Raw genomic sequence first — 26,457 nt, forward strand, 5'->3', positions numbered from 1 at the left:
CACAATGCAAGTTGTGCTTTAGATTTTTCTCGCGATTGCACCGCAAATGGAACATTATACAGCATCTTTTTAGTGCTTCGAATTGTTCAATTTCCTTCAGAATTTTTCTGATAAGTGGCGATTTTCTGCGGAGTGGAGAAGGCTCGTAGGATCCTTACAGGGCATTTTGATTTTCGAGGTAATTTGTTGCTTCATGTCCAGGTCTGAGTTGGCTGCAATTGGGTACGATGCTGTGGATTTTGAGCTAGCGTCGACCCCTCACGCGAATTCAAGTGTGATTTCAGTTGATTGGATGCCGTTCGTGTGCTATGATTTCCCCCTTGAATGTTCATCTTCAAGCGCAGCGGCTTGTAGTGAGTAATTGGGCACCGCAGCTCTTTGGGCGTGCCTGCAGGGTTTTTTGATGAACCTATAGACGAACTCCTGTTGTTTCAGAATTTACTCACGAATAGGACAACTTCGAATTTCTAGGGTGCGTGAAGTGGGCTTGGCGTTTGTGGGTTAGCTCCAGAAGCATTTAAATAGATTGAACAGGATTCTGTATAAACGAAGCTGTCTGTAAATTCCTTTTGTATATTTAAAGTAGAGAGCGGATATTTGAAGTGATCGATGAGGATCACGGGCGATGGGCTTTCTCTTCAAGAACCTTAATTGATGAGAGTAAGACTTGTGGAATCACTAGCCAGCGGCAGTGTTTGTGTCCTGTCATTAAATGTTGGAAGCAGCTTTCTCGAAATTTCTAAATGGTTTTGTTCAAAATCCTGTGATTTTCACAACTGTCGTCATGAGCTGTATTGACGATTTGAGTTTTTTTTTTTTTTTTTTTTTTTTTTTTTGTAATAATTTCAAAATGGTTGCGAAAACTTGTGGATTGGCAATTCATGTTGTTCGGTTTTCAGAAGCGTATGTTGAACATCTAGGATAAGTACTACGCAGGTCATGGTTTAGGGGTTACATGTAGCATGATATTATTATGCATCTCGTGAACAGGTTTGTGGAGTCGCATCCAAGTTATGGAATCGCCAGCGATGGATCGTGCACAATTTCGGTTGCAGCAGCTGGCTGCGCACCTTCAACCCGTCCAGGTCCAGGGCTCTCTATCTGCTATGGTAAGACAGAATTCAGCACTTGTCCCCTTGACGTATGAAAAAGTTTCTGTTGAAGGTATTTGAGATTCTTTTTTTTTTTTTTTTTTTTTTTTTTTTTTTCCTCTTTTCTTTTCGTCCTCAGACTCAGATTTCGGACACTTTGATGAAAACCTGGTTATGAATGTTTATGACAACGCAGGCATGCATGGGTGGCATTCGGAGAGACTCTCGAGTTCATTATGCCCGAGCTGCTGTGAATGATGCACGATTTATGCGACCTGCACAGCCCACGAAAGTACTGCTTGTTTTACAGATGAATAATCTTAGTCTTTGATTCTTTGGAATTTCTGAGCCAATGGCTTTCAAACTGTTTTAGTTCTTTATGGAAGAAATCGTCAAGATAGTGGCATGCGAACGTGTTTATGTCTGTGCTGCGAGCTTCAGTTGGAGGTGCAGAAACCTTATGTACTTTGTAGAGTATTACTTGGAAGTCAGGAAAACGTGTAAGCATTGTGTTGTTTGACTTAAATGTAGGTGTTGCAGACGGATCATTGTGGAAGACAGTTTTCATGCTTCATTTGTCTGTTTTGAACATATTTTGGAGAACTATGATTTGGAGAACCGTTGTTAGAATCTCAGGTGGATATTGTAACCACCGTATCTTTGGGCTTGGAACAGGGCAATCACACCGAGGATGTGAAGCAGTCGGTGCCTCAATCTGAAGGTTCTCAATACAAGGAAAAGCATGGAAACTCTCGTGATGTCATTGTTCCTCCTTTGTTTAGCAAGCCATCAGTGCAGGATGCGGTTAAACCAGTTTCAGAACCTATGTTCTCTCGTAGCAGCTCACAGTCACCACAAGAAGTGGAGAAAGAGAAAGAGGCAGCTGCCCTCGCTTGGGCTGCTGCAGAAGAACAGCCAACCCATCCTGAAACAGAGAGCATTGGTAAAGGTAACCCTTCTGTAGCAATTTTTACTTTCGCAAGCTTGCTCATGGTTTGTGCTCACCAAGAAAGTTGCGTATAATTGTTGATATTGACAATCAGGTGGGCTGAGCCACAGAGTTTCGTCTTCTTTGTTTGCAGGCTATGAGTGGTTTCCCCGCATGGATATTGTGGAGTCAGGCTCCGCTTATGTCGTAACCGTTGAACTTCCGGGGGTGAGCGCGGATGGCATCTGTTGTGAGGTCACCTCTGACAGGTAATGAGAATGGATATAATCAAGCTCTTGTATCTACATTAGTCAATTAGAAATTGTGTGTCGGTCTGTGAATTGAGCTTTTGTAACTAAATTTGATACCCAGAAGCCAAGTGGGTGAGATTGTGATCTGCAAGGTTACGCAAATGAGGTGATACCTTTGACATGAGACTAGAGAAGAGAACCGGTTACCTAGGACTACTCAACTACCGTTGATAAGTGCAAAACATATTCTTTCGAATGTTTTTGTTTTTGAATCAATTGAACTTGGTACTTCTTGCCATTTGAGCAGCTTGGTAGTATCAGGCAGTCGGGCTACTGATTGGTGGAAAAACAACGGCGACAGTCATGGTAACGGTAATAGCAATGGCAGTAGCGTCTACCATCAACGGCAGCTCGCTCAAGGTCCATACCGAGCCGTGTGGCGTCTACCAAAGAGTGCAGACCTTGGCTCGATAACTGCAGAATTCATGTACGTGAAGTGTAACGTTTTGAATTGAGGAACCTCGGCAGTTGCTTGCCTTTCTACGATATCTTTTGCTTATGATTTATCACTTCCTAAAGGACGATAATGGATGGGCTGGTTACAGTGATGGCTTTTTGCGGGTGTTAGTGCCGAAGAGGCGGATTGTACGCTACATATGAACGAGTTGACGGCCTTCACATTTGGTGCTATAAATATAGGGTCTGCGGGATTGGCCATGTAGAACACCAAGGCCAAGTTCAATAGATCCTTAAATATGTACATGGGAGACTTTCGTGACGCTTTATAATAAAATATCGTGTATTGTAAAGAAGACTTTCAGATGGCAATGTTTTCGCTGGTTGTACCATTTGAATTTCAAGTAAAAGTGTTTGTTGATGCATGTCTATATTCCAATCACACCTATCCAAGCAACCCAGTTCACAGTATGGAGTAGAAGACAAGCTCCTTTTCCGAAGTGTCAATAAGTGTAAAGTGATGCTTATGTACTCCGCTAGTTGTTATTCACTACTTTTATTGCAGATTATACGGAATCACTGTGACTCCGCAGGGAGAAACACAATCAATAAGGCAAGTGTATCACTTCGGTCTCTAAGAGAAATGGTCCACATAATGGTATGGATGACTAGAACTTAGTACATTTGAAGAGTAGACCGAGGATTAGTCAGCTTTTATCTAAAATCTATTGTCTGACAATGCTCTGAATGAATCAACCAGGTGAACCACTGTGTCCCAAATCACTGGGCATCAAGGACATAAAGTTACTGTTATACAACACAGGGACATGTCCAATCCTGGCTTGCATTCTACCACCGACTGTTGTGAATCTAACCTGTAATATAAGTCTACAAGTGACCTCGAAGGTGTCGATGTTAACGTTGCACTATGTACTGTGTTACAGTATCTGGTTGATATTGACAACGCCTATTCAGGAGTTTAAAGAGCTGTTGCTTGCGCAGATTGTGCAGCAGCAAGCATGGCTGGGCTCTCCTTTAAACGAAGCACAAAGCTGAAAGTGCCCTGTGGCTCGCCAGATGGCAATATAACCTGTTTCCACGTGTAGCACCGCAGATCAGATCATGTTTTCATAGCATAAAAGACTCTGATCCATCTAGGACCTGCAACTTGAAGGCCTGTATATTCTAAGCATACTTAGCTGAACTCGAGGGCAATCGCAGATCCAGGCAGTTGGCTGTCAATTGGTGACCTTTGATCAAGGGATATGTGTGCGACAGTCGAAGCTAAACCCCATAACCCACAAGATATCGAAGTCTATGAACTGCTCACACTAATTTAAAATGCGCGGATCTAGTTCCGGGGACCATTTGAAATATGCATAAAACCAACACTGGAACTCTAGAAAGCATCGAATTAAACTTCAGAAGTGAAGAAGAAATAACACACCGGTTGCTCGGGGAACTCAGCTACTGCAGCGCAACCCGAAGCGCCCCGCTGCAAGAGCTCCGCAAGAGGGACCACAACGCTTCCGATAGGTTTGGTGGACAAGAACCCTTGGCCCAGCAGTTCGAGGTTGAGATGCATAGTCTGACTCAGAGTCCGAGCCTCAAGCGCCATCGTAATGGTATAATTCCACACGGGGTTGCTGCCATTGGTCTTGTCCACGGGCCCTGGCACTCGAACGCTGGGATCAATCCACGCCACGACGTAGGCGTGCATCTTGCTCTTGTTCACCTTCTTCAAATTGGTAGCAGATATGAGCTCCACGTCCAGTCCCCTATCCGCCATGACGCCGACCGAAAGCGCCCACTTGAACAAGCAAACTAACCGCTACACAAAACTACAATTGCACACAGTATCACCAAAAAAGACGCACCACACAATTCTAAGGAAGAATTCTAGAAAACACACACACACACACTCGGCTGCTCGGACTGGACACGACTCGCTGACGCACACACCAAAACCAAACCCTGAGGGTGGTGGATCAATCACGGCACTGCCCTCTGAAGGCGAGGCCTGCAAACGGTGATCTGCTTGGATTGCATTCTCTCACTCCCTCTACGATTCGACGCTGCCGAGGAGGAAGCTTCCTTGATGCTGCAAGGATGCTTCGTGCACGCTCCCCGCGATGCTGTTTCCAGACCCTCGTGCGTTCCTGCGTCCGGAATAAGGGAACAATGACGTTCCCGAAGGGGAACTTGAGAGCGCGAAGGCTGTCGGCATCTGCAGTAGGTCGGATCCCATCCCATGGATCCGCCCCCACCCTCGCATATTCTACTCTAACCTTATTTAATTGTTTGAATTATACATGACTTAAGGAAGAGCCCCCCAAGAGAATATGGACCTACAGAACCACAATAGAAACTGCATTTAAGAGGAGGGCGTTGGATAATGGTGGGCCTATATTTAAGTGATGTATGTATTTGCCGCTGAAAGTCTTGCCCCTTCTGAACCTCACTTCCTTGCCACAAATGTGACTATCTACCCTTCCTCCTCCATTCCCCACTTTGTCTCATTCTTTTGCTTTATGGGGAATTCTCAGGAGTCAGAAATGCTGCTTCGTTGATAGAAGGGCTCAAAATATTAAAAAACAACAGAGGGAAAAACAAAAAACAAAAAAAAACAAAACACAACAAAACACAAAACTCTAATAAATTCAAATAATAAGATAAGAATATAACAACAATGATTTAGCCGTTAGACATGAGAGTGTAAGAAAGTGAGTACAAGAAAGAGTGTGAATATGTTAATCAGTCAAGGTAAACTTATTATAAAAAATGTATTGAGAGCATTTTCTTCAAAATTAACCGCTCTTTGATTTGGACCTAATGTAACAATCAGAATTATTTAACTTTCTATCTTCCTCTGTTTGTGTTAAATTTGAAATGGATAATAAGTAATTCATAGATTCAAATTAATTGCAGAAAAAAAGAAGTGTTCCCTTCAACATTTGATTTTATTCCACTTTGATCAATTATATAAAACTTTTGATTCAGTGACTACATATATATATATATATATATATATATTTGAATTAATTCTTTGCAAGAAGTATGCTTCAACAATACAAAAAATTCAATGAATTAGTACTTGATTAGTGTTGTCTTAAAAATAACCATGTCTTCTATTATGAAATAGGACATGTAAAAAGTGTGATTAAATTTAAATTTCTATTATTGAAAACATACATGATGTAACAATGCCAAGTTTCCTTGAATACAATGCAATAATATTCTATTATATGCAAATGCCATATTACCAATGTATATTCTAAGCAAACTTGCCAAGGCTTTGATATCATTGTTCTGGTTGTTTCAAGAGTACTTTGAATGTTTGCAAAGATTAAATATTTTTTCCAAGTAAAACCATGCTTTAAATTTTATTTTCTTAAACTACAATGATTTGTCAATTATGTGTAGATTATGTCTAAAAACACATCATGTAACAAGATAATGCACATGGGCACATGGTTTAAAAAGAATAATTGATTAATTGATTAATTAGAGATTTAAGCTAAATCAGAAAAAAAAAACAAACAAACAAAATAAACATACATAGGCAGCATTCTCCTCCTGTAGCAACAGCAAATACTGAGACAAATCAATCCATGATAAATCCAAAAATAAATAAAATAAAGCCATAGCAATGCAAAGGTTGTCAAAGATGGGTTCATGTTGATAAAATGTTAAGGGAGGTAAGGGAGACTCTATGCACACTAGGGAGGTGCTCTGAGATTGCACACACCATGGCAAGGCCAACATATAGGTGGTTGCCAAAACTGTATGCCAAGGAGGATTTAAAGAAAAATAGGTCAATAGAAACTCCCATTAAAGTAGAGATAGAGTTGTATATAGTCAAGGAGTTGCAACTCCTCTGGTCGCACATTCCTTTATTAAATAAACTTTGCAAAACATACTCAATTTGGTGTGAATTACAAAAATATATTAACTTCATTACATACAAGTAATTCTAATTCTAATACAAAATTTGATGGCTCTTGATACACTATCTACAAACAAAAAATATAAAACAAAATTTGTGATGGAAGAATTGTGGGAGTTAGTCTCTAGCAGAGAAAAAGAACCAATATCTATTCTAGAAATCAATGCAACAATATTAACTCCACCAACAAACCAAGGTGCAATTATTATGTAGAAAAAAAAAAAAAAAAAAAAAAAAACTATATTGCTCTAATAGCCATATAGGATTATATAGATAATACAATATTCTTCTGCATTGGAGCATGCAAAAAAGCCAATGAAGCATGACTTGCTCTTAAAAAATCATATTCAACAAATGACATTGTCACTAAAGCTTACTTATAAGAAAGATTCATCATAAAATATTAAAAGTAAAAAAATTAATAATACAATACTTACACAATTTTAAAACTTTATTTTAACAATGTCATTCTCTTGGAATAATAATCCTACTTCAAATGGAAAGCCTTATCCTTTTGAGGTCCATATTATTTCAATATGGCATAGTTATTCAAACTCTTTGTACTTCAAGAACTATATGTGATGAACATACATATTCACTCTAATAGTTATCTAGATAATATGAATAGGAAGAAGTAGATAAAAAAATAGATTAATTTAATAATATCTTTTAAAAAAGTCTTTTAGAAGCTTCATAGATATGATTCACCTTTATACATATTTATAGGTGATTGATAGAATGAATACTTAATCAATAAATTAGCCATGTGTCACATGTGTCAATAGCTTGTAGTATAAGCTAACCATGTGGCATACATATATAAAACTTACCTTATAAGTTAAGACATGTATCTTGCAAATTTGACACATGTTGGAAGTCCTATAGAATGTTACCACATAGGTTCTAGTTAGATAGTATATATAAAAGAAAGAATAAAGCCTTCTTTATTCTTGTCAATTCTTTTCTTACTTTTAGTTTAGTTTTAAGAGTCTAAGAATTCTAGTCTTTGGTAATAGCCATTCCAATTTCTTCTTGAATATACATACTTCCTTATTATCATTTTTTCATCTTTCTTTGATACTTATTTCACTTGTTTATTTATCTTCTTTGAGTTCTTTTCTTTGATACTACAACACTTTTAAAATTGGTTGCAATCCTAATTTAAGAAGAGATAACTATAAAAGGATTATCATTTGAATCTCAAGCACTCTTTATAAGATGCAAAAGTAAGAACAAGTGGCAATCAAGATCCTTTACAAAACAACTCCAAAAGACTAAAAAAGTTCAAAAAACAAATCAAAACCAAAAATCCCATGTTTCCATTGTAAAAAAAAGAAAAAAAGAAAAAAATGTTAGAATATAGATTATTTTACAAAAAAACAAAAAATTTAAAACTTTTAAAAACATCATAGATACATCTTATAAATATGTGAAGTCTAAATAGAAGTAAAAAAATATAGAAGAAATTCTTTTATCATTTTATATTCATATTTATTTTATAGGATTATATTATTTTAAGAAACATTTATAATTAAGAGCAAAAAAAGATGCATAAAAGTTCATTAATATTGGACCCACACATTACTTGATTCACTACAAAAAAAAATTTATCAACTTTGAATCATTTTTACTTAGAAAAAATAAAGTCAATTTTAATAATAATACCATCTATTTTAATTATAATAAAAAAAATTAAAATTTCTATAGTCAATAACAAAATAAAATAAAATAAAAACAAAAATAAATTGTCTCATCAATATAGTCTATATGTTCAACTTGCAAAAAAAATACACAAAGATACTTATTTATATAGATAAAAAGTAATAGGTAAAAGATAAATGTGGATAGATTTAATAATATCTTATGGCAAAGCTTTTTAGAAGCTTTATAAATGTTGATTTGACTTTATATGTGCTTGTAGTTGATTGATAGGTTATAAACTTGGCCAAAAAATTAGCTACATATTGTACATGTTGGTATCTTATAATACAATCTAATTATATAGTGCACATATAAAAAACTAGTCTTATAATTTAGACACATATTAGAAGTCCTTTAGAACATTGCTACGTAGCTTCTAATTAGTTAGTATATATAGAAATAAGAGTGAAGCCTTCTTTAGTCTTATCAATATCTTTCTTATTCTTAGTCTTGTTTCAAGAGACTCTAATTTTTTTGTCTTTAGCAATAGCCATTCTAATTTAATATTATATCATCTTTGAGTAATTATCTATTTTTTTTGAGTGGCATAAGAGTTTATTGATCCTTCAGCTATTTCTTTACATGCAATGAGTTATGGTAACATTATAAAATGACCTAGTGAGCAATAATATTAATATAATTGTAAAATTTTATAAAAAAATCTAGCAGTAGCTCTGGCTTGCTGAAGCAAATTTATTTGGTTATTAACTTTAGTATTATCTTTTGGATTAGTTGATAAAGGGAATTAACTTTGATAGAAATAAAAAGTCATAGAGCCATCTATTTGATTGCTAAAAGCAAAGATTTCCACAATTTTTTCTAATCTAAATTAGAAATGCTTCAATCTCTCAATCACAACTAAAAATATATATCTTATTATCTACTCAAAAAAATAATTTCTATATGATATCAATATCTAAATAAAGATGCTTAAGCCATAGAATTCCATCTTTACTTTACATCCTAAAAGGAATATGTTATGAATTCTAAAAGCCAAGTTTTGTGGCAAGCTTATTAAAACCTTAGATGGTTCCATATGGCTAGCAAAAAGAAGGCTATTATATCCTGGAGGTTATACCAAGATACATGAAAGAGCCAAAACAAGATTAGAGTGAGGAAAAAATGCATTTCCATCTAATATCTAGTAAACAACCATGTATAACAAAATTATTTGGAATATTTTGAAGGGCTTATGTAGTGGTCAATAACTATACTTCAAATAAAATGCAATAGATGTAAATAATTTTTGGCATGTAAGGAAGAAGAAGTCATAGTGAGATAAAATTAAAATCTTAGATTCTTTGGAAAAAATGATATATAATAAAATATATTGAAGATAAATATTTTAAATATAGATATATTTTTATTTAAAAAAAAGAAAAATTGCATGTAGTCTTGTTGGTATTAGAAGACAACTAAAAGACCATTGTATAGCAGATTGACAGATCAAAAACTTAGGAGACAATAAATAAAAAATGATATCAATATTTTGGAAAATTTAAATACATCCTATAATAGCAAAGATTACTTTTTTTTCAATACAATTGATTATAATTGTAGTATAAGAGATGTTTTTGTCAAATCATCTATTGATAAAAATATCTATATTTTTTTAGTATTTCTAATCTAAATAGGATCTTCGTATAAGATAAATTATTGATATTTAATATATTTAATTACTTGTAGTCATGTTCATAGGATAAATATATGTACTTTCTAAGATTATTAATTTTTAAAATATTTTAGATAATTTATAAGGTTTTACAAGTATTATTACAAAAGATATATAATATATAGATCTTAAGCATCATTAGAAAAAAAATAAGAAATAGAAGGTACTTAAGATATTTTCTAAAAAAAACCTTCAAAATTATATCATCTAAAAAAATAATTAAGACAATTTAAGACAATTTAGAATGATATAAAAATTAGAGAATTATAGGTCAAAAGCTAAAATCCTGATTATGATAGAAGACACAAAGAAAATTTTATTCTAAGATGTGTTTTGAAGTTGTAGAAAAATACATTCCATAATTCCAAATTATTAAGATCAAAGATGCCAATTGAATAAAAAGTTAGAAACAATTAGATATAAAAAAATCCTTGTGTAGAATTATGTATCAAATTCTAGTTAAAAAAAGACCATGTATCAAAAATTGCCTTGATTCTTAACCAAATGGTAGATACCATTTTTTCTAAAATATTTAAAATAATTAATTCTAGGCTCAATAAATCCTTGACTTGCAACAATATTGCATAAATCTTTTAAAAACATGGCTAATAAGAAAACCATAGGTCCAAAGGATATAGTAAAGAATTCTTCAAAATAATTTGGAATTTCATTGGTATACTCTTTTTTATCATATCAATAATATATTAATCAACAAAGTTTTTTTTTATTATATTTAGGATAAAAAAGATTTTTTTTATTATTATTTTTGCTCAAAAGTAGTAAGATACTAATATTCTTAAGTAATTAGAAACCTATTCACAATTTAATATATCATACAAGATCTATACTAAAGTACTTCAAAAATTATTATAAGCAAGTTTTATAAAAATCATAAGTACTAATCCAACAACTTTTTTATAACTTCATCACATTTTGGATAATATTCTTCAAAGCTAAGAAACCACAAGTAGGCCAAGCTATCCAAACAACCTTTGTTGATGCTTAGGATAGATCTATTATAATGAACATTATATGCTTATAGTTATGTTCATAAGATAGATCCATTATTACAGACATATGATCTACTTTGTATTATACCTTGCTATACATAGATATTGTGAATATATGCTATCATTGGTTTATTTGTCATTGATTCAAAAAGACTTTTATGTATTGTTTTATTTTTTAAAAAAAAATCTTTACTTTTTGATGTTATAACTTGATATAACATTCAAAATTTAATTTTTTGTCTCAAATTTATTTGAGATGGCTACCATCTATATCTATAAAAAAGAATATACATGGAATGCTTGTGTTATATCATTCATGTTGTTGATTTGGAATTGAACCAATTAAAAGGACATAGAGTTTGTTGGAATATTCACAACTTCTTTGTTTGATTTTGCATCTATTAAATTGATCAAATCCACTCCATTTTGACTATCCAAGCAAAATTGCTTTGCACATATGTTTTTTCTTTTGGTTTTGATGTTTATTTTGTATATTTTTATTTTTTATTTGCATTTGATATTGATCTTTCTTAGTAAAATACTTTACTACTATAGTAAAATCTTTGTTATGAACAAGTTCATCTTCTTTCTTTGGACGAATTTGAGACAAAAGCACCATATCTTTATAACTTCTTTCTACTTGTAAGAAGGCTTCTTTATATTCTTATTTGTTGAAGAAAAAGGTCTACGTACTTTATTTTAATATTTTATAAATATTATAAGTAATGTTATTATTATTTTATATTATTTTATGATTGATATTATATATAAAAAAATATTTTCTTTGGTGATTTTTTACTAAAAAAAAACAATATCAAGTAGAAAGGTAGTTAAAATTATTCATAATTGTTTTTTTTTTTTTTTTTTTTTTTTTTTTGCATAAATGGATTGATAAGTGCCACCTCCAAATCCCATCCACCTTTAGATTGTATTGTAATGAAAAACCTTAATCTATTTATACCACTAGTTTTCAAACTAATATGAAGAATGTTTTTTTATAGTTAGTTGTTGTTAAAAAAAATAATCTTTTAGAATACATCTAGAAAATATTTTGAAGTTATTTATATCAAAATATATAGTGCATCTATTTTATAGGAAATTTTTTCATAATACACTCTTATTGAATCAAAATTTGGATCTTTTAGTTGGAATGTATAAATTGTATTAATAGTTCTCTATAGAGATGGAATTTGGACTTTATGTATTGCTTTCTTAAGCATTGATTTTAAATAAGAAAAACTTTTGACATTAATCTTCAAACATTAATTTGAATAATTAAATACCATATGATATCTAAATCATGAAGATATCTTGATTACTAATAGAAATCCATCTTTCATAATGGAGGTATTAGAAGTACACACATTAGAAAAAAAAACAAAATAGCAAACATCAATACTTTCTAAATGATAGAATAAAAATAAAAGATAATATTTTTAGGAAAAATAATTTCATCAATAACATGTTATAATATTATCTAATGATATTGCCACATTAATATATTTATATCTTATTTAACAGTATATTTTAAACAAATCAAAATCTCAAGATCAATAAAAAAAACACATTTATCATATTATTCAACATGTATAAATTGCAACAAGACTACATTGTTATTATTAAATCATTGTTAAAATAATTTTTTTTAATAAAAAAATATTCATAAATTTTATATCCTAAATTTAAAATATATAGATATCATTAGTTATCTTAACATGTATTTTTTTTTATCTTTAATCACTTCATTCTATATTCTACAATATATATCTTAATGATTACACAAAAAAAAAATATATTCATTCATCTACATCAACTTTACTTTATTTACTAAATGTAAATTAGAGAATTTTTGGAATGATTCTATACAATACATATTTTCAAGCATGTAAGGAAGCAATCACTACTTTAGCTCAACCTTTGTAATATGCTCCAACATTAAAAAAACAATCATTTGTAGTAAGTGAGATTTTTTTATATTGTGCATAATATTAATATAGAGCCACAATAAAGTTCTATACAACCAACTCAAATAAAAACAAACAATAATAAATCAAGTAGCAACCTAACAAAATTAAAATCTTAGAGAAACAAGTACAAAATCAAACAGTTGCCTAACAGTTCAACAAAACATGTGACTTTCCAACTCAAGTCAAGGTGCAAATCCTTACCAACAAATGCACATACACCAAGCTATTGATTAGTCTAATAGTCTGAGAAATATATTAAAATCTCAAGTAATGGATTAATTTGGCCAATTTTGCCAATAGGATGCAATTCTCAAATTTTTGCATGCATGCTACAATCCATCTAATGTATTGTACTTCCAATAGACCACTCTATCTAAGGAGATTCAAATAACTGCCTTTTTTTAGACAAAACAAATAAGACAAAGCATTCTTTGTCAACTATTTTCACAATGGTATAACTTGCACCAATGATAGCAATGTACAAAACCCAGTTCAATACATGTCCAACAACTTAATAAACCACAAGACTTTGCCACTCAAGCCAAGGCTTAAATCTTTATCAATAAATGCACATAAACTAAGGTACTGTTGAACTTGAATCAAATGCAAATGCATGGTTTCTCTTACAAAAAATAAAAATTAATCTTAGCAAACATTCAAAGTACTCTTGAAACAACCATACGGATGGTATCAAAGTCTAGGCAAGGTTGTTTAGAATATACATTGGTAACATGGTATTTGCATATAATAGTATATTATTGCATTGCATTCAAGGAAACTTGGCATTGTTAGATATCTTTGAATAGATTGATTTTGTTTAATTATACTCTATCTACTTAATAATTAGTTCCATAAAATATTAATGCCTAAAAAACATTAAAACAACCTACAACAAGGATAAAAAATTTGGAGGATGGAAACAAAAAGGATGCAAAATATATTACAGAATTAATTGCAAGCTGCCACTAAGTATAGTCAATACTTGCATAATTTTGTAAGTAGGAGAACATCTGGAGAATATGAATATAAAATATAAACAATAAACTTAAGAATTATGGCTCCACCTGATATCACCCCCTCAGTTGACTTTTATTAGTCTTCATAACAGATTGTTTTATTTTTGATAAAATTGGCACTTATGAAACAATTACGTATTGCCATTGACAGAATCATTAATCTCCACTACAATGGAGGGAAAAATGAAGGATATCACCAACTCTTTAATTTTGTAGGCATTGATTTACTTGACTTCTTTCAAAAACATTCTCCAATACATTCTCCTCCTTTTGACACCCCCTACATTTGCAATTATTTTGATTGTGCAATGTACAAACCCCTCTACAATTTGAGAATGTATGAAATAAAGAAGTTGATCGAATGATCCCAGGAAAAAAATTGATGGCTTCCTTGGAATTAAGCAATATCAGAGAGGAAATCCTTACAGTTAGGTTTTATTTGTAAAACAAGGAAATTCGTACTTTTAAATAGTAAATGTGGTGATTTTTCGCAGGAAAAGTACGTAGACCAAATTATGGCCTAACTTGTTATTAGTAGCCTGTGGAAGAGAGGCTATTTACATAAACGGCGTAGTTGTATCATGTGACAATAATGAATTTCATGGAAGTAATGTTTGTAACTAGATTCGACATAGGAACTCTGTAATCCGAGTCCAATAATCGAGTGCAGACCTTCACGACATCAGAACAAGTAGCAGCTAGCACTGTAAATCAATGGTGCCCACACCTATCATCGAAAGTTCAGGCTGCAAACGAATTGCATATCATCTATCAAAAATAAACCGACTACTGTAGCTTACAGTTGTGGGTTGGATAGAAGCTATCGATATCAAGGGCCTGTACAATATCACCAGCTTTCTTCAAATAAGAGGAGTGACCGTTCACCAGATCCGTCACATCCACCTGTGTGCAACAAATTGAACCAACATAAGAGGCCCCGCACGACTGCTCAAGAGAAGAACGACAAAAAAATAAACAAATAGTCTCAAACAAAAGAATGGTAGAAATCGATGTCATTTTCTTCTATTCCTCTATTATACTACGCCACAAGGTCACCTGCCAGGATTAAGTAGATGCCAGCTGAATATGCCAGCTACGTGTGCCATATTTTAAGATTCTCGGTAGAAATCATATTTTCAGGTTTCTGATGCATGTGTTATGTGGCATATTCAACTGACGTGTTAAACGGTTCTTCGTCGATTGTAAGTTGCAGTGCGGTCATATAACCTAAGAACCATATGAAAAAAGTTCACAAGACAGATCACAACTGGCAACAAGACAGCAATTATATGTGCTTTGTTGTGACATACATTTTCGATGCCAGGTACGTCGACAGCTTGAAGTCCTGCTAGTCCCTGAGAGAGAAAACTGCAAGGAAGACACCACAACACTGGTTAATACGACAGTCAAAAGAATTGTTCTACGATAAAAATATAGACTCATGCTTTGAGATTAGGACATAATACCTACTGAAACACATTATCCTACAAATAAGAAACATAGCTTCTGTCAGCTGCTTGCGAGAATGAACCGAGTTTTGGAAATTTATCTGCACGATAAGGAATATGCTAATGCGAGATCTATGGTTTGGGGTTGACTTCGTACCATGCATGACTAACCCTTACAGGAACCTCCAGAAACGTTGAAAGTACAAAGAAAGTATACTACTGCTTCGAGTAAACAAATATTCAGCATATGTTCAATATGTCACATAATAAAACCATCAGAAACTTGAAAATTCGATCGGTCCTCACATCAAAATGCCTCAGTCAAGGGTCGAAAATTACTTGGCTCTGTACACTACACCAAGCATCCAATCGCTGGTGGAATAAGCATTTATGAATCGTCCTGCAACAACCTGTTCCAATATCTATCTTGTGAGAAATAGTTCGATGCCAGTAGCAAGTTGGCAACAATGTTGGTTAAATCAGTCAAATGCAGGTAAATATTATGCATGAGATAACTTCGTTCATATCCTTACAAGGATGCACCACTGAGGTTAGAAGAAAAGCTCGACTTCTGTATAGAAAGGTGGTGGCAGAAATATAGATAGAAAATGAACTGCGTGCTTTGAGGATCATAATTTGAAAGGATTACGAAACAGGGAAAAGTTGCACTTCTACGAACATACATGTGCTTCAACACAGAGGCCCACAGCGTCAATCAACCAACGCAAACTGGCACAACATACCTGCCGTGCTTTCTCCCACCGAGGTTTATTGAGAATGAGGGGAGCCCCAAGGAGTACCACGCGCTCGACAATTCCACCTAATAATTCCCAACCAATGTGATAAGTGTTTGCTTCATGGAATTTGATACTAGAACCACCATTATCCTTATACTATCTATCAAGGCGATTTCTAACGTTGAACCGTGTCAACGACCGACATGACATTCAAAACTATTTAGGAAACCTCAAATTTTCGCCAGAAAACAAAATCAACTTCTAAAATCTAATGCAAGATTCAAGAGGCGAAGCGTACCTTGGTTTCCTTCCTTTGCTAACTCTTCCAAACACGCAAAAATAACCCGGGCACCCAGTGAAAATCCAATGAGCGTCACTGGCCTGTGTAAAATAACAGCACCTCAAAATTACATATTAGAGTCACCACCTTGTGTCCTGATTACGATCTAAAAGCACAGTTTCTAAGGAAATCGTGGCAGTCCCTGAGCAGCCTCAAATTTAGAAGATCTGTGCTTATTGGTCAAACAAAGCAGAAAACCAGGCAGCGAATATATGAGCTGCCCCAACTATTACGGACCAACGAATAAGACGCTCTGTTTACCTGTTTCCTTGAGCACCTTTCAGTAAAACTTTCGCCAATAACTTGCCGACTTTGTCGGACCTGCAAAGCTCTCCCCAAAACAAACCACCCTCCTGTCAACCTCACCGAATATCGTCATATTCCGATTTACAAGTCGCATTGCTCTGAAGCAATTTCAAAACTGAAAGAATATCATACCGGTGGAGTAAAAGGGGCCAATTGAAGTGATCAAAGGTCAAACCTGTCAACAGCAATCGTCCACTTGCTGTCAATGAAATCGGTGGCACTAAGCAATGTGGCAGGCCATGCTAGAGCAGCAACGAGGCCGCCAAGAACAGTATACATTGCTCCCCGCGACATCAGCTGAATCGCCACATCTAAGTAAACCACACATTCATAAGACTTTCCACAGAAAATTGATAAATCATTACCGGAAAACTATCCATCCTGGACCGACATGGTCAACTGATTAGAATATCTTTAAGTATCGGCTTCTTCTAAAGAGTGTAATTCACTTACACCTCATTGGTTTGCAGAAAGGACAACGTTACCACCATAAATATTGAGCGAGAAGTAAACAACGTGCCACTAGAGTTTTTAGCATTATGACATTCATGAAAAAACGTTAAAAGTATTACGAAACATACACAAACCTTTCAGTTTCTCAAGTTTAAGAATCACATGGTGCTCTGGAACATGATAGATGCTTCTCTGCAAAGTTGAAATGAAATTCGGAATATACTTCTGTTCTAAGGACACCATTTCTAGGTAAATGGGGGTTATTAATTAATTCCTATAGAACCTAAACTATAAAAGCTATTCAGTGCTGTGTTCAGGTGCATAGTCATGAGCAAAGTATTACTTACTGGAAGTGAGCCAGTCTTCTATGGCTGTGCTGACTGCTAGAAGATGTTCAGACTCCCATTGAAGAGCATACCTGTTACAATTACTTCGGTGAGATGCAGTTCAAAATCTACAAGAGAATTAGTCAAAATAACTATTCAATCGCAGCTTGTGAGTGGCGTCTTATTGAAGAGTAACAATATAATCAATATCGTAAAATTCATTGGGCAACAACATAATTAGGTTCAAAGTGAAGTTGAGCGAAGAATTATAACAGTGTCCAGGTTAGTGTTCTATATCGTTGACACAAGAATGAAGAATAATTTACTTAGTCTGATAAACAGTTCATTGGGCATGAGAAGAACCTTTCTAAGTCTCCGTCCGGTGCTTCCCATGGTTCAATATAATCATACAGATCGAAAACAATACCGGAAGCGAGAACCGCAACAGCTAGCCTCTGCAAATAAAATCCAAAGAGTTGCCTTCAGATTGGATAACTGATGAATGGTGCGCAAAGTAAATATGTCTCTGTAATAATTGTGTTACTTATCAGGTTAATGCATCTCATGGTAGCAACTGCAGCATTTCAAAGTGAGGAAGAAACAACCAAATTGGAAAGTCAAACTTACTCCCTGCTGGTGATTATCACCAATTGGCACAAACTGAAATTCCTCAATTCCACCAGTTCTTCGAGCCATCTTAAAACCAGTCAGGCCAGCTCCAGCAGCTGTTGCGCGAACAAAGTGAGAAAAAAAACGATAATAAGACAACCTACGTTATTCTTTTCTACCCCTACTGTGATTAATTCAAAAAGGTCTTAGTTACTAAACCTTCAGTTCAGTTAAATAGCAAAATTAATACTCTGGCCGCACATCATGCCATGTAATCTGAAAGATAAAAAGAGGGGAGTATTCCTAAGAGCTTGGAACGGGAATTCTAAAGAATACCTGGCAATGCCAGGTTAGAGGACCGTACCTCCAAACGAAGCTGCCACGGCCAAAGAGCCCATTGTGGAACCCGCCAGTGCAGCAGCTGCTGCAAGGCCACCAGCTCCAAGTGCAGGTACTGCTGTTCCAACAGCGGCCATACCTGCTGCTATTGCCGGAGCTGCTAGTCCTGATGGGCAAAACAGCAAAACAAAAGAAAATAAGAGGAATAAAAAAATATTCTAGTTTATATAACACCAGAGCACCTGCAAACTAGCACAAAGCGAGAGTGACAAAACAAAACAAAAAAAAGCGATAGAATAGCATAAGCAACAAAATCAGCGAGTATACATTGCTAAATACAACAGCTGTATTCAATAGGAGAAATTAAGGGACATGCCAAAAGGTTGTACACAAAATAAACATTGAAGAACATCGATAGACAAAAATATCTATGAAATACATATGATATGATATGGATGAAATACGATCAGTCACAATGAGAATAGGTGATTTGAATTGGTCTCATAAGGGATCGAACCATTATGCCCATCACATTGTTGGTCATTCGTATTTATAATACTACATGGATACTAATGGCTGCCGCTATCGTATTCCTTAAGATCGGAGATGAGTTGAAGAGAAAAAACAGTTCAATCGCATTTACCACCAGTAATTGCCAAAAGGACTCCTCCAGTAACCGCAGCCCCACCAATTAAACTTCCTCTTTTCAGTCTCTGCCACCTGCTTTTTGCAACTTCTTCATCGTCATTATGGGTTTGCTCTCTCTTCTTATGAGCATCCATGGCCGTATGAGCTACCATTAACTCCAAGCTCACCTGTCACCATGTCCACTATGAAATTTAGATATTTAATACATGAACCTGACAGATACATCTAACGTAACCAGGAGGGCGTCAAATAGACGTCAGAATATCCGAAGGTTCAGAAATCGCCTAAAAACACAAGTCGAACGCTGTAATAAAGCGTTCTGTAGTTACCCATTGTAAGACTACTACGTCTTAAGATGGACTGACGATAGAGTACAAAGGTTGGTAGAATGCACTTTCGTGTCGAATAAAGCTCTTTACCGAGGAAAGCATAGCACCTATTTATTGCCTAGGTCTGAACATAAATTCACTGAAAACACAATACAGAATCAACCCTCTTGCGAGGTTTACGACTAAGTTGAGGGGATGACGAATCGGAAGAGAAGAAAAAGTGCACACCACTTTGCTCCATTTAATGTTAAGCCAGAGAGCAAGCAAACGCAGAGCCACACGTTGGCGTGCATCATACCCATACTTCGTAACCTTCAGTCCTTTACCGTTAGGAAAGCCAGAGACGCACGCCATCACCAGCTCGTGCATAATTTCTATCTTCCGTTGCTTCGTCATAATCTCAGCTTCACTGAACCTGCTATAATATTCGGAGGACTCTTCAAATTCCTGAGCCCTATCCTTTCCCTTGACATTGACCACCGAAGAATCTGCAACGACAAACAATAAGCACGAGGGCATGTACAGATATTGATCCTTCAAACAGATTTAGGGACATCTTCTAGTACCAAAAAAGCAGGATGGTTTCACCACTACATACGACCACAATCATTAATTCTCAAAATTATCGACAAATTCTGTGAGATGATGCATCTATTGCCACAATCTAAATGCTTCAATACAAAAAGAGAAGAATTAGCACATTTCGTTCAGATTAACATTACTTGTGACACTTCCAACTAGCATAAGAAGAATTATTACACTAGCAGGAAAGCGAAATTTGGAAAACTTAAAACTTCCATACCTTCATGACGACGAAGGGTTCCAACTCCATCAGAACTTGCAGCAGATTCCATCATCCGTCGACTTTCACCACTTGATGAAGGTTCACTCTCATCTTCTGCCAACAATCTCAGAAACTGTAAAGCATAATTAGCAAATCTCCCCACAAAATGTTGTCAACGATATTTGGTGTTGGGAGTTGCACAGAAGTGAAGTCCCAATGCTTACCTGAATTAGAACGATAACTAGCTGCATACCAAGGACGAAGAGTTCCAACAAATACATCGATAACAACCCTGAGAAATAGCAAATCAAATAACTTACGGCTCCAATTTGGTGTTTGCTGTCGGGAGACATAGCCGTCATCTCAAGTCCAATCCATGCTTTCTCATCTATTCCTAAGAACCTGTGTAATCCAATATTTCAGTTAGAATTTTAGAACATGTAATGAACGAGGAATACCTCCAAAAACCGAAGCTACATCAATGTTGTGTACGTTTGAGCACTATAACTAACCAGTGTAAAAAAAGTAAGAAAGCACGGTTTGTAACACCTTCAATACCTGTTGTCCCTGATAATTCGATAGATAGACATATGCCCAACTCCATGGAACAATTCAACGGAAATTCGTACGACTGGGCAACAGAGTTTGTGAAACACTAGACGACGCCTACAATTCAAAAACCCAATGCGACACTCTCCCTTCATACTTTACGAAAGCACATCGAGTACGCTCCATGGAAGGAAATGTATTAGCACAGGGCAAGAAAATGACACAAAATGCCGATACCCTTCGAGAAGAAAACACGTAACACGAACGTTGATCACCAATTCAAAAAAGAAGATGGACAGAAAGAGAGAGAGAGGGGTAGGAGAAAATGGAAAACCTGAAAACGTGGCGCAGCAACCCATGATCCGGATCGCACCATGAAACCTCCTCCGCGTCGAGGAAGGGAGTCCTGGGCTGCGGATGGTCATCGGAACCACCGACGGATGGGTGTTCGAGAGGAGCTCGCGGCTGAATTTGAGCCTGACTCAAAGCTAGAGCGAAAAGCCCACCCGCAGCGTACCGATGCACGCTACCCAACTCCGCCATCGCTAACAATCCCCACACTCGAGTCCAAAACCCTGTTTCACCATCCCAACACGAACGAGACGCGCAATTCGGACAAATGCGTATCGGCTTCCGTTCTCGCAATCGCCCACTACAACTGCCCAAGACAGAGACTGAGCCCAATTTCGCCCTCCGCTCGAGAGCCCGAGTCAGAAAAAGCCCGCTGACCCCCACCACCCCGTCCCCACTCCTCCCGAACGTGGGATTCACGTCCGCAACCGAAAATGCATTGCATTGCAGCAGGAATTGCTGTTGCAATTCCCCTGATTTATACCCTATTGCTCTTCTTCTGTGTGATGGATTTCTTGCCATGTCTTCGCACTCCACACACATCTGTGCATATGTATATATATATATATATGTATGCCCAGTGTGAGTGAGTGTGTGAGTGAATTGCATCAGCATCATGTTTGTCGTACATTCTGATATTTCAGTGCTGTTATGACCATACTGTTTGTTGTGTGGAGCCCATTTGTTTGTGTGACCTTCATAGTTTTGATGGTCCATGTTCTGTTGTTGGTGTCTGGAGAAATTTTGATACCTGTTACAAGTGTGATAAATAGTTGGTCTTTATGACAAATATGCTTTTGTGTTGTCATTGCTCCAGCAAATGAGAGTTTCATCAAATTATACCTTGCTGTATTAAATTGGTGTACACATGCTAAGTATATCCAATTTTACAATTTAAATTATTTAATCATGATAAGAGTAATGGTAATAATATTTTAAAAAATACCTAAGTTGGCTAAAATTGTTACAGTTTTTTTTGTAAATCTTTTGTGATGTTTTGTGAAATCTCAGTTACTTTTGATGATATGAAGTGTTTCAAGTAATAAATTATAATATTTCTCTTTATTAAAAACTTAAAACTTGGGTTAACTTGCAATGTAATTTTAAAAGTTAATGATCATCCTCAAAAAACATTTTGGTCCTGGTGTGTATCTTAGAGTTATTATGATTGTGATAACTGTTGTTAGAAATATGAAGAAAAAAAAATCAAAATCAAAATTTTTTATATATATATATATATATATATATATAATGTGATACTTTTCTATAAAAATATTATATGGATACAACTAAAGCATTTAATAAATTATAGATTAATTTTTTTAACCTGAAAATATGATAATACTACATTGCTTATTTAATAGGATTTTAATGAACAACCTATAATATTAAGTGTTCTAAATTTCTTAAATATATAAAATTATTGTTAAGAAACAAAGAGGTCAATTCTTATGACTATTGAGTTATTCTTGGCAAAATTTTTATGGTAAATATTATGGTAAATTTTGCAAATCAAATATCTTTTATTTTTAAATAAGGATATATTTAGTAATTACTTGTATATTTTTAAGTTTATAAAATAGAAATAGCAAAGAGCCTCTCAAAATAGGATTTAATTGTTATTTATTATGTATATTCTGAAATGATATTATTTTGTGTGTGTGGGTGCATATATATATATATATATATATATACATATTTAGTTTCTAAATTTAAATTAAAACTTACTATACCATTTTTAAATATTTTTAAATATAGTGAACTATTTTTTAATTTAATAATTTAATAGTTTATTTAAATTTAAATACAATATATAAAAAATAATTGCTACATTTATTTTTTTATTAATTTTTTAGAACATCTTACATATATTAATTATCGTACCAAAACCTACATATGTCAACATTACAATATTTAGGTAGAAAATATTTTAGTTAATTTATTTAATATTAAAAAGTTCAAATAATGTCTAACATGTTTTAAATTAATAGATAAGTCTATTCTGTGTAGAGTAACATTAAGGTCCTATCACTTTAAAATCTATCATATATATTTTATTTTTACTTCAATCTTATTAAAGTAGTGTTGTTATTACAGTAGTGTTGTTGCTCTTACATAACTTCTTTTGTTTCATATTTTTATTTAAGATTTTTTTTTGGAATTTTTATAATATCCTAAATTAAATTCTTATATGCCTTTAAAAACAATTGAGATTGTTCTAGTGAATTCTCTAAGTAGTTCTTGACCCCCTTAAATTGAATCCACCATTACTTAAAGGTTTAGTAGCCACATTCCTATATTGGGCCAAAAAGTCACTTTAATTGGATAATTATTAAATCCGAAAAATTTTATAGAGATATTTTCACCTTTTATTTTAAAAATTCTTCGAAATTAAATTTAATTATTTAAAAAATTTTAAAGCCAAATTATGATTAATAATAATAATTATTATTATTAGTATGTAGAAAATATTATTAAGTTTATAAAGACCATCAAAATATAAATAATTTCTATCTAGAATATATTCGTATCATTTCTTTTTGGAATCACAGTTCTATATCTAATACCAAATATAATAAAACTTCAAATTTTAGAAAAAATACAAGTAAATAATATTTTTATTTTGTGTAATTTAACTTCATTTATAATTTGGTTGGTAATTCTTAATCTCCATCTTAAAAATTTAATTAAATTTAATCTTTTAATATGAGTCGTATTACCCTTTGATAATTTAAAATTTTTTCAGTTCACAAATTTAAGAATAATATAAAAGGTGAAAAATATTTAATTTAAAAATCTGTTTTTTTGTGTATTTTTTTCTTCTTCATCATCTTTTACATACCAAAATGCTACAAATCTTGTGTTACTTTTTATAATTTGATTTTTGTTTTAGTGTTGTAAGTTTATAAGATATATATATATATATATATATATATATGCATTATGAACCTTTTTTTTCTAATGTAATAGCAAATATACGAGAGTTTTATTTTATACAATTTGTTTTCAATAATTTTTAGTATTTAAAATATTGATAATAATTTATATTAATTTACCAAAAGTTTATTTTTTGAAAATTTATATACTTTTGAAGTACATGGTTATCAAAAATTATTTTTAATTAAAATTATTGGTCCTAAATATTATACTATTTTTGTTTATTTTTAAATATCAACAATATTTGAACACAAGGACTTTAGACTCATGATTAATAGCTATAAAATTTTAGTTGACAAAGATTTTAAATCTATTATTCATTGGACTGGTTCATTCATATATGAATATATATGTATATATATATATATATATATATATATAGAAAAAAACATATTTATTGAATGAGTAGTATTTAATGTATAATACTTTAAGTCAAAAGAAGCAATAAGGCCGAATACTACACCAATATTCTCAAGCATACAATCAAATTAAAAATAAAATAAAATTTAATATATTATATTAATATACATAAATATTTATTATAAATTATTTGACATGGAGAAATTTATTTAAAATTCTTAATACACTATTAAAAAAAAATGTTGTAATTTAATATAGATATATATATATATATATATATATATAGAGAGAGAGAGAGAGAGAGAGAGAGAGAGAGAGAGAGAGAGAAAAAAGGAGAGATAAATGTTAAAATGACCCACCCTTATTGTGGAGAAGAAGAGAGAATGAGAGAAATTGGGATGAGAGCTAGGAACATAAGAAGGGGAATGATAGAGGTTGGAATGAAGAAGCCTAGAAATGAAGGAGGTGGAGATGAGAGCCATGATTGTAATGATAGTTTTTGGAGATGATGGTTATGATAGGATGGGTCAATTTAGTAAATGGGTGGTCATTTTAACATTTCTTTGCATATATATATATATATATATATTCAATAGAATAGTTCATGTTTACATTCTAATCAAATCTAGGATAATGACAAAAATACTCTACTTGGCAACCAATTCATAAAAATATGTTTTCGTCAATTGATGATTTTTTCACATCCAAGTTGTATACACATGACTACATTAAGAAGAGAAACCTACATATGTACATTAAGAAAAGAAACATACAATAACAAACATTGAAATGTTTACAAACAGTTAATGAAGAGTAAATCATGGCTATTATGATGGCTATTTTGTAGAGAATAGTATAATAGAAAATCAACATCAAACATGTTCCAACCACAAATCACTTCTATGAAAAAATTTCTTACATGATACTAAATTTAAACCAGGTATTTATTTATTTATTTATTTATTTATATTATGAATTTAGAATTCATTAAAATATATGCAAATCCAAGAAATAAAATGTTAAACATTACATATAACTGTTAAATTTTTCAATAAAAAAGATGAGTTCATTGCAAATTACTAAAGATATATATATATATATATATATATATAGTAAAAGAACCGTCATAAATGAAGCATAACCACTACCAAATTAGTATTCCGAGTGACACGCATGAACACCACTGAATGTCTAATGCACATACATGCAATTTATTTTTCAAAGAAATCATTACAAACTCCATGTATATAGTGACGATGTGGAGTTATTTATTTATTTTCCTAAATTTGATGATCTTTAACAACTAGCAGTTCATTTACCTATACGCGTATGCCACGGTCATGCGTCCAAACGCTGGCTACAAGGATGTCTTTCCATTAAATAATCCGTGGTTCCCAGCCCAACACGAAAATAGCTGAACTGAATTGAAAACACGGGATTCAGAGACACCGTGACACACACAGCACAGCACCTCACCCACCCTTTTCGAACACACGGAAATCCAAAAAGGAAACAATAAATAATAAATTTATTATTATTATGGCAGCAGGAGTGGCTTGGAACAGAAGGATGGCAGACATCCCCCTCCAACTCCACTTAACGGCTCTGTGTTAATTTGAAGACGGGCAGTCACGCTGACGTCACCACCACTTCAAACGGCCTTCTGTGCCTTTTCCTAGTTGCCGTTCGCCCTCTTCGAATTCGTCCAAATCCGAGCTAGAGGCCCCTCATTCTACGGGTCCCGTGTCCATGTAAGCACACCCAGGAATTGATCCAATGAGAGAGCTCGGAAATGCCAGGTCAGAGGGCGGGGCATAGAGCCGTAGGACGCGGACAGCGACCGAGCGTGTTGGCGGAGGAGCAAGAGGTTCGCATTTGGATTGATACAGTGCCGAAGGCCTTC

General features: G+C 33.7%; 3 protein-coding genes across 6 annotated transcripts; 1 reads left to right on the forward strand and 2 right to left on the reverse strand.

Annotated features, from left to right (window-relative positions):
• On the forward strand, positions 1-3,082 carry LOC112278825 (uncharacterized). The gene is made up of 7 exons (XM_024512646.3): positions 1-178; positions 991-1,109; positions 1,288-1,383; positions 1,767-2,040; positions 2,174-2,288; positions 2,578-2,757; positions 2,876-3,082. The coding sequence occupies exons 2-7, from the start codon at positions 1,014-1,016 to the stop codon at positions 2,928-2,930; spliced, it is 816 nt and encodes a 271-aa protein (XP_024368414.2). The 5' UTR covers positions 1-178; positions 991-1,013; the 3' UTR covers positions 2,931-3,082.
• Positions 3,083-3,266: 184 nt separating this feature from the next.
• LOC112278826 (protein SRC2) lies at positions 3,267-4,752 on the reverse strand. Its single transcript, XM_024512647.3, has 2 exons — positions 4,174-4,752; positions 3,267-3,816 (listed from the first exon to the last, which is right to left on the reverse strand). Exons 1-2 carry the CDS (start codon positions 4,513-4,515, stop codon positions 3,706-3,708), a joined length of 453 nt encoding a protein of 150 aa, XP_024368415.1. The 5' UTR covers positions 4,516-4,752; the 3' UTR covers positions 3,267-3,705.
• Positions 4,753-14,522: 9,770 nt separating this feature from the next.
• Positions 14,523-21,816, reverse strand: LOC112292970 (transmembrane and coiled-coil domain-containing protein STS1). Of its 4 annotated transcripts, none has more exons than XR_002972873.3 (16): positions 21,241-21,814; positions 20,678-20,759; positions 20,376-20,490; positions 19,802-20,061; positions 19,240-19,411; positions 18,622-18,762; positions 18,276-18,373; positions 18,012-18,103; positions 17,670-17,740; positions 17,045-17,180; positions 16,825-16,884; positions 16,522-16,604; positions 16,230-16,306; positions 15,793-15,896; positions 15,349-15,406; positions 14,523-14,941 (listed from the first exon to the last, which is right to left on the reverse strand). XR_002972873.3 is itself a non-coding variant. In XM_073528869.2 (16 exons), the coding sequence occupies exons 1-16, from the start codon at positions 21,798-21,800 to the stop codon at positions 14,825-14,827; spliced, it is 2,100 nt and encodes a 699-aa protein (XP_073384970.1). In that variant the 5' UTR covers positions 21,801-21,816; the 3' UTR covers positions 14,523-14,824. The 4 variants fall into 4 exon arrangements, 3 of the variants coding, with proteins under 3 accessions (XP_073384970.1, XP_024397737.2, XP_090104045.1); XM_073528869.2 differs by lacking the exon at positions 17,045-17,180 and adding an exon at positions 17,002-17,044 and having other exon boundaries at positions 15,826-15,896; positions 21,241-21,816; XM_024541969.3 differs by having other exon boundaries at positions 15,826-15,896; positions 21,241-21,811.
• Positions 21,817-26,457: the final 4,641 nt, after the last annotated feature.

The sequence above is a fragment of the Physcomitrium patens genome, chromosome 2 (genome assembly GCF_059467195.1).
Source record: "Physcomitrium patens ecotype Gransden chromosome 2, ASM5946719v1, whole genome shotgun sequence".
NCBI lineage: Eukaryota > Viridiplantae > Streptophyta > Bryopsida > Funariales > Funariaceae > Physcomitrium > Physcomitrium patens.

Coding starts and splice junctions, on each gene's coding strand:
- LOC112278825 (XM_024512646.3), top strand. CDS start 1,014: ATGGAATCGCCAGCGATGGATCGTGCACAATTTCGGTTGCAGCAGCTG. Junction 2,041..2,173: donor AACAGAGAGCATTGGTAAAG/GTAACCCTTCTG, acceptor CTTTGTTTGCAG/GCTATGAGTGGTTTCCCCGC. Junction 2,758..2,875: donor TCGATAACTGCAGAATTCAT/GTACGTGAAGTG, acceptor GGCTGGTTACAG/TGATGGCTTTTTGCGGGTGT.
- LOC112278826 (XM_024512647.3), bottom strand. CDS start 4,515: ATGGCGGATAGGGGACTGGACGTGGAGCTCATATCTGCTACCAATTTG. Junction 3,817..4,173: donor CTGAGTTCCCCGAGCAACCG/GTGTGTTATTTC, acceptor ACGTGGAAACAG/GTTATATTGCCATCTGGCGA.
- LOC112292970 (XM_024541969.3), bottom strand. CDS start 21,800: ATGTGTGTGGAGTGCGAAGACATGGCAAGAAATCCATCACACAGAAGA. Junction 20,760..21,240: donor TTGCTGCGCCACGTTTTCAG/GTTTTCCATTTT, acceptor TGGATTACACAG/GTTCTTAGGAATAGATGAGA. Junction 16,307..16,521: donor AGCAAAGGAAGGAAACCAAG/GTACGCTTCGCC, acceptor GGGAATTATTAG/GTGGAATTGTCGAGCGCGTG.